This window comes from Balaenoptera acutorostrata, chromosome 4 (assembly GCF_949987535.1).
Source record: "Balaenoptera acutorostrata chromosome 4, mBalAcu1.1, whole genome shotgun sequence".
Classification (NCBI taxonomy): Eukaryota; Metazoa; Chordata; class Mammalia; order Artiodactyla; family Balaenopteridae; genus Balaenoptera; species Balaenoptera acutorostrata.
The window spans coordinates 31,944,883-31,957,798 of NC_080067.1; the positions used below are offsets into that span (position 1 = coordinate 31,944,883).

Consider the following 12,916-nt stretch of genomic DNA (forward strand, 5'->3'; position numbering starts at 1 on the left):
AGGCCTCATGTGATTGCATTGGGCCCACCTGGATAATCCAGAAGACTATCCCTATCTTAAGGTCAGCTGATTAGTAACCTTAATAACTTTCACAGCAATACCTAGACAAATGTTTGATTAACTAACCAGGGGATGGAAAACTGAGGGAGAAATCTATAATTCTATCCATCCGAGCATCTATTCTGATTGCATCGGTCCTATGCCATACCAGTTATACGTTTGATTGTCATTCCTGAATATAATCTAATGCTGATAGCAGTGAGATGTGTCAGATCTTTGGTTGTCAGCCCTATTATTCTATTCACTATTCCTCATTGAGCTAGCACCACTTATTCCCCTGGCATGATGGGGTGGGGTGCATCCTTGCATTTACAGCTGTTTTATCATGTGGACCAGTCCTGATTCACTCTCAGTCCTCTACCAGAAGTTCTGCAAGGCTCACTCCCTCTCTGGGGGGCCAGCCTTTCAGGGATCATTCAAGTTAAACTTTACCATTTGTTGTGCCTATAAAAAATGTTTGCTATAAGTTTTGAGATTTGGAAAAATGCTGCTGCTTTTTTTAGGGCTTAACTTTGGCATCATAGATAATACATAGATACAAATCTGCGGTAACTCCAAGTGACACCAAAAGCTCTCAGTATGGTGTGTTATGGAGAGTCCTATTTTGAATTAGAGTTTATGAAAATTTAGGATCCATTCTTTGGAGAAGAACCGAGGCCTTGAATAACCATAGTACTGATATTTGGCTCAGTGAATAGGGATATGGAGCGATCTCTCAAAATAAGAGCACTGTGTCCTAATATGATGAATTGAGCCATTCTTTGCAAAATGATATTTTGAGGACTCTCCCACAAATTGTCTACAAGTCTTCAAAGAAGAGATGGACCATTTTATTTAAAAAAGAGTATTCATGAGCTGTGACACAGACAGCATAGATTCAGGAGACATGCTTCAGTTATTCCCTTCCCTTCACCCTCCCTTGCTCCTTGGAAAACAAACACACATACCCCATCCAGGTTAGTTTCCTCTGGACCAGAGCACCCTGGTGTTGCAGTGAGTCAAATGCTGGTAGCAAACGTTCCTTCTCTTTTGCATGCCCAAGGTAAACCTGAGTTCCTCTCCTAAGAGGGTGTTCAGATTCACATTTCTCTTTTATTCCCATTCTCTCCATGCACTCTTCCCCCTCTCATTCTCTTTCTTCTCTAGTTTCTGCCTCTGAATTTTTTGTTTAAAATTCTGAGAGAATATCTCATTTGGTATTTCATATCTTAGTTTAAAATTTTACTATCCTATTTTTAGCTCCTGTCCTCCCCAGATGTTCTTTCTTATACATACTTTCCTATTGTTGTTCTGTAGATTGTGTTTTTAGTCTGAAGTATTTTATGGGGTGGGGCGGCTCTTCAGTTTTCTCTGCTACCAGTAATTTCTCTGTTTTTCACATGTTTAGCTTTTCTTTTGTTGATTATTGTCTCTTTGCCTGAGACCTTGCTTAAGTGTCTGGTGATTCCTAGATAGTCTATTTGTATATATGCCAGAGGCAGTAGAATAGCAGATTTCAGCAGCAGGCCTTGTTGATTGGTTTGCCTCACTGTATGGTTAATGGGGAGAAAGCTGCATTTTTTTCCCTCCAGGTACCCCAAAATCTGGAGGTTTTTAAAAAAATTTGACTATCCAGTTTCTCCAGGGAACAATTTTCCGACCACCTGTATGGAAGTTGTTGTGAAAGTATTGTCACTTTGTGCATCTCGGATGAGAGAAAGTAATTAGAAAGCTCAATGTATTTATCATATGAGACAGAGAGAGGAAGGGAGAGAGAGAGGCTGAGAGAGGGAAGAAAGAATGAAAATGAAAAAGAAAAGTGAACTTGAACAACCTATTAGTAGAGGTACACAGGTTTACCTTGTTCATTAAAAAAGGAGGTAACCATTGCAACCAATGTTAGACTCATGGACACACTGGTCTATCTAGTCTAGAGGGAATGGAATTATGCATCTCAGGTTACTAACCTCTTTCTTCAGGAAGCAGTTAAAAGTGGCTAATAACTAACTTCCATGCAGTGTCTAATCATTGAAATCACAGCCAATAGAGCTGCCCAGAAACACACCCTCAGTCACACAGTGCTTTGTCCTGTGTTGGCACTTCTGATTGAAATCCTCTCCTTTCCTAGGATAGGTATCTCCAATACAAGCTTTTGTCAGACATTTACTAGGTCCAGGGTTATTTAAAATGAAGACAGCCATAGAATCTCTCTCCAACATCTGGCTAGCATAACAGGATTTTTAGAGAGCTGTCACTCCACGAACAGTCTCAATTTGTATTGCATACTCCTACAAATACTCTCCTCTGAGTATAAGGAAAACACATCCTTCTCTTCCAGTTTAAAAGGATTCCACAGATTCTGTTTCAGGGTTTAAACTTTACATCAGGACTAACTTGAAAGCTAATAACAGACACAAACAGAAATAATAGGACACTATATTTTTATTCTAATGTCATACTTTTATAAGTCTCTAGACAGCAAGTTCTTGGATCTAGCTGAGTGAACAGACAGAGTCTTTACAAAGGTTAAGAGATTAGACATGCCATTAAGAAACAAGTCTGCATATTTTTATGGATAAAACAGCAGTTGAACACTTCTTGTATGCCAGGCCTTGAGTGCTTCCTGTATTGAATATAAAAATACTCACTTAATTCTCTGTGCTTTAGGTTAAAATTTATCCCAACTCTGTGATGAATGTTTTCACAGAGTTAGGGAATGTGACCACAGCTGATAGAATTGAAGCCAGGCAGTATACCAACAGGGTTAGTATTCTTTTATCTTTTTGTTTTAAAGATTTATTTATTATTTATTTATTTTATTTATTTTTGGCTGCGTCAGGTCTTAGTTGTGGCGTGGAGGATCTTCGTTGAGACATGCGGGATCTTTCGTTGCGGTGTGCGGGCTCTTTGTTGTGCGCGGGCTTCTCTCTAGTTGTGGCCTGCGGGTTTTCTCTTCTCTAGTTGTGGTGTGCTGGATCCAGGGCACGTGGGCTCTGTAGCTGTGGCACGCGGGTTCCAGAACGCATGGGCTCTGTAGTTTGAGGCACGCAGGCTCTCTAATTGAGGCATGCGAGCTCAGTAGTTGTGGCGCATGGGCTTAGTTGCCCCATGGCATGTGGGATCTTAGTTCCTTGACCAGGGATTGAACTGGCGTCCCCTTCATTGTAAGGTGGATTCTTTACCACTGGACCACCAGGGAAGTCCCCAGGGTTAGTATTCTTAGGCATTATGATATTTTGCTTCTTAGCTTGGATGATATCAAATTTATCCATTTAGAGATTTAGCAGCTCAACTTTCCCCTTGTTTTACTAAGGAAAGTAGCTATGATTCCAACACATGAAATTCTTGATTTAATTGGGGTTTTGTATGTGTTCACTTGAAAGGCTCATTCTCCAACAAAATATTAGAACTCTTCTTTATGATACCACACTATGAGAGATAAATTTCTGTATGAGATACATGTAGTCCACCTTCTTGGCACAGCTGCTTTGCCTTTTCCTTAGCCACATGGGGGCATGTCATGGAGAAAAGGAAAGGAAAGGCTGAGGGCAGATCAGTCAGTGGATGCCTTAATCTCTATAATGCCACCAGGAACGAGATGGCATCATCAGTGCTTCTCCACCCTCATTCTTGAAAACAAAACAAAACAAACAAACAAAAACTTTCTAAGTTGAAAAACCCCATACATACATGAGTACACACTCATGCACATATATGTTTTGATGTATGTATATTTACAGCTACATTCACTGAACTAATTGGTCAGTGGGCCATGACAACATTTTAAACTTCTTAACATTCACTGGTTGTTCACGTACAACTAGTATAAGGCGTGGGCATGACTGACACAGTGCTGACTCAATTGTAAACTCCACAAAGATGCTGTGTGCTATCTCCACCACTCTGCACACTTTCCTCATCTGCTGCCTCATCTCTAAAGTGGAGATAATATACAAATATTAGAGTCAAATAAGTTAATATATAGTCTTAGTACATGTCTTATATGTACTAAATGCTCAACATATGTTAGGTATTGTAATCGTTATTACCTACAAGGTGTAGATAATATGCTTTGATTTATTGCTAATGTATTCTTTTTTTCTCACCCTTTTACATTTTTTTATTAAGCTATACCTTAGCATAAGATTTGGCAGATTAAATGAGAAGTTTATATCAGTGGGAGGACTTATAGTTAACCAGACAAACTAGAAGATTAATTTATCACCTTGGGGAGATGAACACTATGCACTAACTAGCTACATTTCTTACATAGAATTTAAATTATACTACCTGCAATCTTTATTTAGGGCTGAAAATATCATATTTACAATTGGAAGGTGCTTTTCATTTCCACCAGTTAAAAATCTGAAAGATTTGGGAAGTTTATATGTGAAGTCAGGTTGCTCTTTGATGTTAATCTATTTCTGTTTATTTACTGCCTGTACCCTCTGGGATATCTTAATTTATTTATTGATTTCATTAAAACTGGCCACTGTAAAGACAAACATGAATGCTATTTATTTATTTATATTTTGCTGTTACTGTTTCTTTGAATTTAGTTGCTAAGAAATTAACTTTAATCAAGCAAGGCTAACAGGCTAGAAATTTTCTAAATTGCCTCTATATAAGTCTTGAAGAATTAACTTGAGATAATATATACGTAACTCTTATAGGTATAGCTCTGTTAAATCATAACAGCAAAATTTATTCATAGGTATTCAGAGTTAGATGAGGATTACCAAATATATATATATCCACTATTATATAATCCAGATAAATATATCTGTGGGATTTATTCCATCTGTATTCACAATGGGTAAATACAATATAATGAGAAATTTGGCACATATGTTCTGAGTTGGAGGTTAAGATTGACTTTCATTCAGTAAATATTTATCAGGCTTCTATGATATCAAGTACTGTGCTTTGCACTAGGGAAGGTAAATTGAACAGACTGTGTTTTTCTTTTTAAAGATTTTTTTTTTTGATGTGGACCATTTTTAAAAGTCTATAGAATTTGTTACAATATTGCTTCTGTTTTATGTTTTGGTTTTTTGGCCTCGAGGCATGTGGGATCTTAGCTCCCTGACCAGTGATCGAACCCACACCCCCTGTGTTGGAAGGCAAAATCTCAACCACTGGACCACCAGGGGCATCCTAAGACTGTTTTTCTGAAAGTAGTACAGTCTAGTCACCCAAGTTGTATGTCTGTAATGGCTATGAAATGTATATTATTATTTTAAAGTCTTACTAACTTTTAAAAATGTGTGTAAGTTAGTATTTTTGTTTTGTTTGTTTTTCAGTATGAGAAATGTAGCCTTCTAAATTAGCTACATCTTTAGAGCTTTGAAATTATAAATGTATATTTATTATTTCAAGCAGAATTTATAAAAGAAGTTGTTTTCTTTTACATGTTTTAGCAAAACCTCATCTAAGCTTCCACCTTGGGAAATTAAAAAGGAAGAGCAGATTAAAGTAACCAGAAGAAGAGAAATAATAGGAATTAGAGCAGAAATCAATGAAATTGAAAGCAGAAAATCAATAGAGAAAAATCAATGAAACCAAAAGCTGGTTCTTTGGATACATCAATAAAATCAATATGCCTGTAGATGGCTAACTAAGGAAAGAAAGAAGAGAGGACATAAATGACTAATATTAGAAATGAAAGAGGGAACACAGATCCCATGGACATTAAATGCATTATAAAGAACATTCTGAACTATTCTATGCCCATACATTTGATAACATAGATGAAATGGACCAATCCTTTGAAAGACACAGTCTACCAAAATTCACACAAGAAGAAATAGCCAATCTAAATAGAACTATATCAATTAAAGAAATTGAACCATAAATTAATAAGCTTTCAAAACAGGAAGCACCAGACCCAGATGGGTTCACTAGTGATTTCTATCAAATATTTAAGGAGGAAATTATACCAATTCTCTACAACCTCTTGCAGAGGATAAAAGCAGGGAAAATATTTCCTAACTCATTCTATTAGGCCAGTATTACCCTAACACCAAAACCAGGCGAAGACATTAGAAGAAGAGAAAACTACAGATCAATATCACTTACGAATATATATGAGAAATCCTCAACAAAATATTAATAAAATGAATCTAACAACATATGAAAAGAATTACACACCATGCCCAAGTGGGATTTATCCCAGGTATGCAAATCTGGTTCAACATTTGAAATCAATTAACATAATTCAGCACATCAGCGGGTTAAAAAAGAAAACTCACATGATCATATAAATACGTGTAGAAAGAGCATATGACAAAATCCACCATCCATTTATGATTAGGGGAAAAAAACTCTTAGTAAACTAGGAGTAGAGGGGAAGTTCCTCAAATTGATAAAAAAAAAAGTCTACAAAAAATGAGAAAGAATCACAACAAAAACATACTGGAACTAATAAGCAAGTATTAATGTTGTAGGACATAAGATTAATATACAAAAGTCAGTCATTTTCTTATACCAGCAATGAACAAGTGGAATTTGAAATGAAAAGCATAGTACCATTTATACTGGCACCCCTCAAAATGAAGTATTGTGATATAAATCTAACAAAGTATGTATAAGGTCTAAGTCTATTATCAGTAAAAGTACAACAAACGTCTGATGAATGAAATCAAAGAACTAAATAAATGGATGGATAATACATGTTCATGGACAGGAATAGTCATTATTGTCATGATGCCAGTTCTTCCAAACTTGATCTATAGATTCAACTCAATCCCAATTAAAATTCCAGGAAGGTATTTTATAGATACTGACAAACTGATTTTAAAGTTTATATGGGGAGACAAAGACCCAGAATAGATGACACAGTATTGGCGGAGAAGAACAAAGTTGAAATACTGGCAGTACTCGACATCAAGACTTACTGTAAAGGTACAGTAATCAAGACAGTATAATATTGGTGAAAGAGTAGACAGATAGATGGATAAAACAGGATAGAGAGCCCAGAAATAGACCCACATACACATAATCTGTCATTTTGTTTGCTTTTTGTATACCTGTTTTTCTGTTATCTCTCCTCTTACCAGAGTAGGCCTGGGAGTTCATGTATGAAGAATGCTTACCTCCTTTAGGGTATGTAGAGGGGAAACCACTCCTTGGATGCTAAAATGGGGAAACCTTTACTCTGTTTCACTGAAAGCCATTCCAGCAACTTTAGAAATCTTAATTATGCACATGCAGTTAATTAAAATTATTTAGGAGTGCTATTTTTGGGTGCCTAGAGCTAGTGCTGGGCTGTTTATGCCTAATGTGCATGGGGAAAAGGAATGGATTAGAAGTGGGCTGAGTGTGGGGCAATCTGACTGGCACAATATTTCAGCAGACAGATTTTCAATTAACTCTGTCTTTAAACATTCCTCCTACTCCCACTTTGCATGACATTGCTATCTTTGAGCCAGTTACCACCAAGGGATAAAGGCTTTTCTCCATTTTAGACTGTTCATGTGTGTTTTGGACTGCCTTTGCTGGTTCTGATTTATCCATCAATATCTTCACTTACTATGATTTTATTATAGACTTAGCAGATAGGAGAACTATGTTTTGAACTGGAAGAAACATTTGAGACACTTGTTTTAAAAAGTCAGTGTATTGAAAAAAATGTAGACATTTTTCCAAAGAAGACATACAGATGTCCAACAGGCACATGAAATGATGCTCAGCATTACTAACATCAAGGAAATGCAAGTCAAAACCACAATGAGCTATCTCCTCACACCTGTCAGAATGTCTGTTATCAAAAAAGACAATAAATAGGTGTTGGTAAGTATGTGGAGAAAAGGAAACCTTCATGCACTGCTGATGGGAATGTAAATTGGTGCGGTTATTATGGAAAACAGTATGGAGATTCCTCAAAAAATTAAAAATAGAGCTACCACATGATCCAGCAATTCCACTCCTGGGTATTTATCCAGAGAAAATGAAAACATTGCTTTGAAAATAAAGCACTAATCTGAAAATGAACCCCTATGTTCATTGCCTCATTATTTACAATAGTCAAGATATGGAAGCAACCTAAGTGCCCATCAATAGATAAACAGATAAAGAAGATATGTGTGTGTTTGCGTGTGTGTGCGTGCGTGTGCACGCGTATGCATATATACAATGGAATATTACCCAGCACTGAAAAAAGAATGAAATCTGGCCATTTGTGGCAAGATTATGGTGCTAAGTGAAAGAAGTCAGAGAAAGAAAAATATCATATGATCTCTCTTATATGTGGAATCTAAAAAAAAAATTCATTGATAACAGAACAGATTGGTGATTACCAGAGGCAGTGGTTAGGGGTTTGTCATAATGGGTGAAGGTGGTGAAAAGGTACAAACTTCCAGTTATAAGACAAATGAGTTCTGGGATGTAATGTATAGCATGGAGAGTATAGTTAACAATACTGTGTATTTGAAAGTTCATAAGAGTACATCTTAAAACTTCTCATCACAAGTGAAAATTCTAATTATGTGAGGTAAAGGATATTGACTAAATTATTGTGGTAGTCATTTTGCAATATATACATATTTCAAATCATTATATTGTACACCTAAAGCTAACACAATGTTATGTGTCAATTGTATCTCAATAAAACCTGGAAAATTATTACTTCACTATGTGCTGGTCTAGACAACATTTTCAGGATCCCTGTGATGCTGTGTCTTACTGCACTCTATCAGACAATACTCAATTGCACTTTATTCAATTACTGAGGATGATCACTTCGATCACTTGATTATGGTGGTGGCTGCTAGGCTCTGCTTGGAAAGTTACTCTTCCTGCCTCTAAAGTAAAAGGATTTCATGTGAAAGTATATTGAAAGTATATATATCTTTTTCTTCATAAAACTTAATTTTTGTTTTTATTATATCCGTAGGGATGCATAGTGTTCTATTTTATTTAATGGTAATAGTCTCTTATAAAATATGTTGATGCTCAAATTGTCCTTAATTTTGCTGGTTGGAGCCCTTTCAGTTTTATCCTTTTGACACGCCACCATCATTCCTTGAGCACCTCCTTGCCTTTCCATAAGTTGTTCAAGGTTTATCTTATATATTTCCCGGCTTTAACGCTGGGAGCAACCATTTCTCAAAGAGCCCAGTTCAGGTAGGGAATGGTATTTAGAAGCCACGAGCTAGAGATTGGTGGGCAGAATAATGACCCGAAATGTGATGCTTTTCCTTTGTTCTTTTCAGGGTGAAAAAGACAGGCAAAGGGAGCCCCTGTTCTGAATGAGTCCATGACCCCACATCTGTCTAAGTCACATCATCCTGGAGGACAAGCTCTGAAGGGGTAAGGTCTCTACACAAAGGCAGGCATAGGAAATAGGGGATAAGACCACAATACCTTTATAGGATTTCTTTTTGTCCCACATACTTTGATCCTTTAACTGTCTGTGATTAAATGGTGCTGAATTGATTGAACCTTTTTGATAAAGTAAGAAAAAATGAACTGGACTGTGGAAATATCACGGAATCTAGGCCATAGAAATCATTTTACTAAAACCTCACAATGTCTGTAATATTGTTTTGTTAATAAATAATCATATTAGGTATTATTATTTAACAACATAAATAGATATTTTCATGAATTTTTCTGTTATATGGTAAATTCATTCACCTGAAAGAATACAGTCTGTCCTGATTGCAAATAAGTTTTCTTACTTTTTTTTTTATTATTCTCTTGGCTCCATCTGAATTTTCCCTTTGGATTTTCTGTCGTGCATAAATGTAAGTTGATATATCTGTTCCTCAGGAATCACCTTTTCTCTCTATACTATGTGTTTATCTGACTTCCAGAAGAATTTGTAAAATCTTTTACCTTATTGTGTCATCTTTCTATGTTATGCAGTCTACTGTTCCATTGTCTCCGTCATACTTTAAAATGTAGTCAGCATAGTTTACAACTTTAGTAAAATTTTTCCGCATCAGAATATTCCTTTTTCTCTGCCTGTCCAGAAATGAATATGCAACATTCCCTCAAATCTCACTGAGATTACAAATTAAGACATTTGTTGCAATTCCTGGTATTTTTCTTATTTAAATTTCTAATTTTTTATGTTTGATCATTTTTCTCTTTGTAAATATTTAAAGAGAAGGTATTTGTGTAATATTTGAACTTAAATGAGTTCTGCAGATAGTGCGTGGGTTTCTGCTCAAATCTTCCCTGTACAGTTGAAGAAGGAAGGAACTGTTCAGATCGGTTGCTGTTTTACTTTGCTTAACCAGAGATCCTGAGTCTTATGCAAATAAGTGGGAGAATGGAGTCAGGGAAGCTGAGGAGGAAAATGAAAGCAAGATGTAGCTGTCACAGAGGTAATGTCAGTCTTTTAGCCTCATTTTGGGTTGGTTATTGTACTTGACAGCTGGCTTGGAAAGCCCTCCCCTTCTCTAACTGGCATAACTAATGCCACTAGGATCCAGCTGTGCAAGTACCTCAGTTTACCTGGCATGCAGTCTGTACCAACTCTAAACTGAACGTGAATACCTCTGTTACATCTTATCATTGTAGTCTGGCATCTGGTGAATTACTTAGGCTAATGAAAGGTGGTCTAGACATTACTTTTCCTGAAGCTCCACTGCCCTCCCAGTGTTCTCAACTAGTGGTGTTGGAGTTCTGCTGAGGATGAAAAGTCTCTCCCCTAAGTTCTTATTTCCTAAGCACACTTTTCCTTTCCATGAGGTAAACTGTGGGTTGGACATCTCCTCTCACTCGATTCAATTTTCTCTACAAAACAGGGTATAGAAATTCCTCTAACTTTCCGACAGATAGAAATCCTAGTTTGTAGTACTGGTATCAGTTTTACTAATGGTATCATATGCTTCTGCTCCTTTTAAAGGTGATTTAAAAGGGAATGAGAGGTAAATGTACAGGGTTCAGAGTACCACCTGAATTAATTATTCATAGTTTGTTTAAAAATATCAAATATGCAAAGAAATATATCAAGAATTTTTTATCAGTTATTTGATTATTGGTATTAATATAAATAATAATAGACCATTATTGAAGTTTATGCTCTGTGAAGGAATATGTATGTCTGTGAACACCTAGAGTGATCTCATAACTACTATGTTCTATGAATGATAGACTATGTGAGGTAATAATTCCATATTAAAAATTACTACAAAAATTGTAACAATGCCCTAGTTTTAGAGTGAGTGAGACTTTAAAATGTATCCTTCTTTTGGGATAGAGTCATATCTCTCTTTGTTTACTGAAGAGCATCAGATATTGGTAATTTGTATTCCTGTTAATAAGTTTTATTTATAGTAGCAGGTTAGATTATAGGTGAATTTTATATAGAGTGAATTCCTGCATATAAAACAAATACAGATATTACTTTTCCTCGATAATATGCATGTTAAGTATTATTTAAACATAGTTATAAAAGAAATTTAATATATATTAGTGTTAACTTTTGAATATACAGTATTTGCAGAATAACATTAGTTGTTACAAATGAAAAAACTAGATTTAATTAAGTATATTTTATATTGTAATTTCTTTAATAGTCTTTAATTAATTTTTGCTATAAAATGGAAAAAACAGACTATAATTCAAAGCAGTTTTTCATAAGAAGATTCATGTCTAAAGGTAAAAAGTCCAAAATAATTTCTTTCAAATACACAATGAACATTCAAAGAAAATGCGTAAAAACATTTATAAGCCAGTGAACAGAAAACAAACTATATAGTTTTGAAGGGAAATCATATACCTGCACTACAGGCATGACAGAGTATTTCACATAGGGTATAATGACTTTCAAGGAAAACACACTGAGGTTTCCTTTTCATAGTCCCAATCAATATAGACACCAAATTTTCTGAGACTTTTAGGAGATTGTTACCACAATCCTACTGTCAGAAACTTAGTGCATCCAGTGTTTTCATAAAACATGAAATCCTAAATCAAAAGAAAATACAGATATGAATTTTCCGCAGCAAAACAGAGATAATTCTCTGATGCAGAAATGCTAAGGGATCTGATAAAACATAGTAATAGATCTGTTAAACCAGAAAAGTTAACTGTAAAAAATAAATCTGGGTCAAGTCTATAGCTACATAAGTTCTACCTTCAGCTTTTCATTTTAATAGCAATTAAATCCTATTATTCATTCACTTGTTGATACTTGCATGAATTTAATTACTCTTTGGTAATTTCTGTATATTTCACTTTTTCTAGTCTCCCTTGGAATCGTCTCTGAGTTTTTCTTCCTCAACTTTTTGTAGTCCTTCTCTAGCAATATAGCTTGTGACTAGAGTTGCATGTACAATTTTTAGACTTTTTTTCCCATAAGAGTGACAGACATCTCAAGAGTCAGAATGCACCTTAGAAATGTTTGTGTCCGTTTCATGATTTGTCTTCCAAATTTGCTTCCTGTGTTTTCCAGTTTATTCCAGTCCATCAGTGTCTATTCAGACCCCCGCCCCTATGACCTTAGCCAAGTCTTATGGAATTGATTTCTCTCACGTCTATATGTTTTTCTTTATCCCTTCAATAGAAATAATTTAATCCTTATCGCAAGTCACTTGTAATTACACTATTGCAATTTTACCTCTCAAATTCATTTTTCACATCGACACCAGGATTTATCTTTCTAAAATTTGGATTTATAACTTTTATTTACACCTAGTTTAAAACCAACCAATTAACAAAACAATTTTCAATGAATTGCCAATCTCTACAAAATGTTGCTTAGTCCTTTAGAGGAAGGCTAAAATCATTTCCTAATAATCCCATCACCACCCTCAGTCCCATTAGCTATCTAGCCAAACACTGCAGATTGCCTCTCTTCCCTAAACACACAGTATCTTTCAATTATCCTGCCTTTGGCTGAACCATTCCCTCAAGGTGAAGGTTA

The 12,916-nt window shown here is 35.6% G+C and overlaps 1 protein-coding gene across 1 annotated transcript in view; it reads right to left on the reverse strand.

Moving 5' to 3' along the window:
- Positions 1-11,898: 11,898 nt before the first annotated feature.
- Positions 11,899-12,916, reverse strand: part of LOC102999201 (phospholipid scramblase 2-like) — a 29,862-nt gene continuing 28,844 nt past the window's right edge. The window contains 1 exon segment of the mRNA XM_007188170.2: positions 11,899-11,958. Coding sequence (XP_007188232.2) covers positions 11,899-11,958 — 60 coding nt within the window.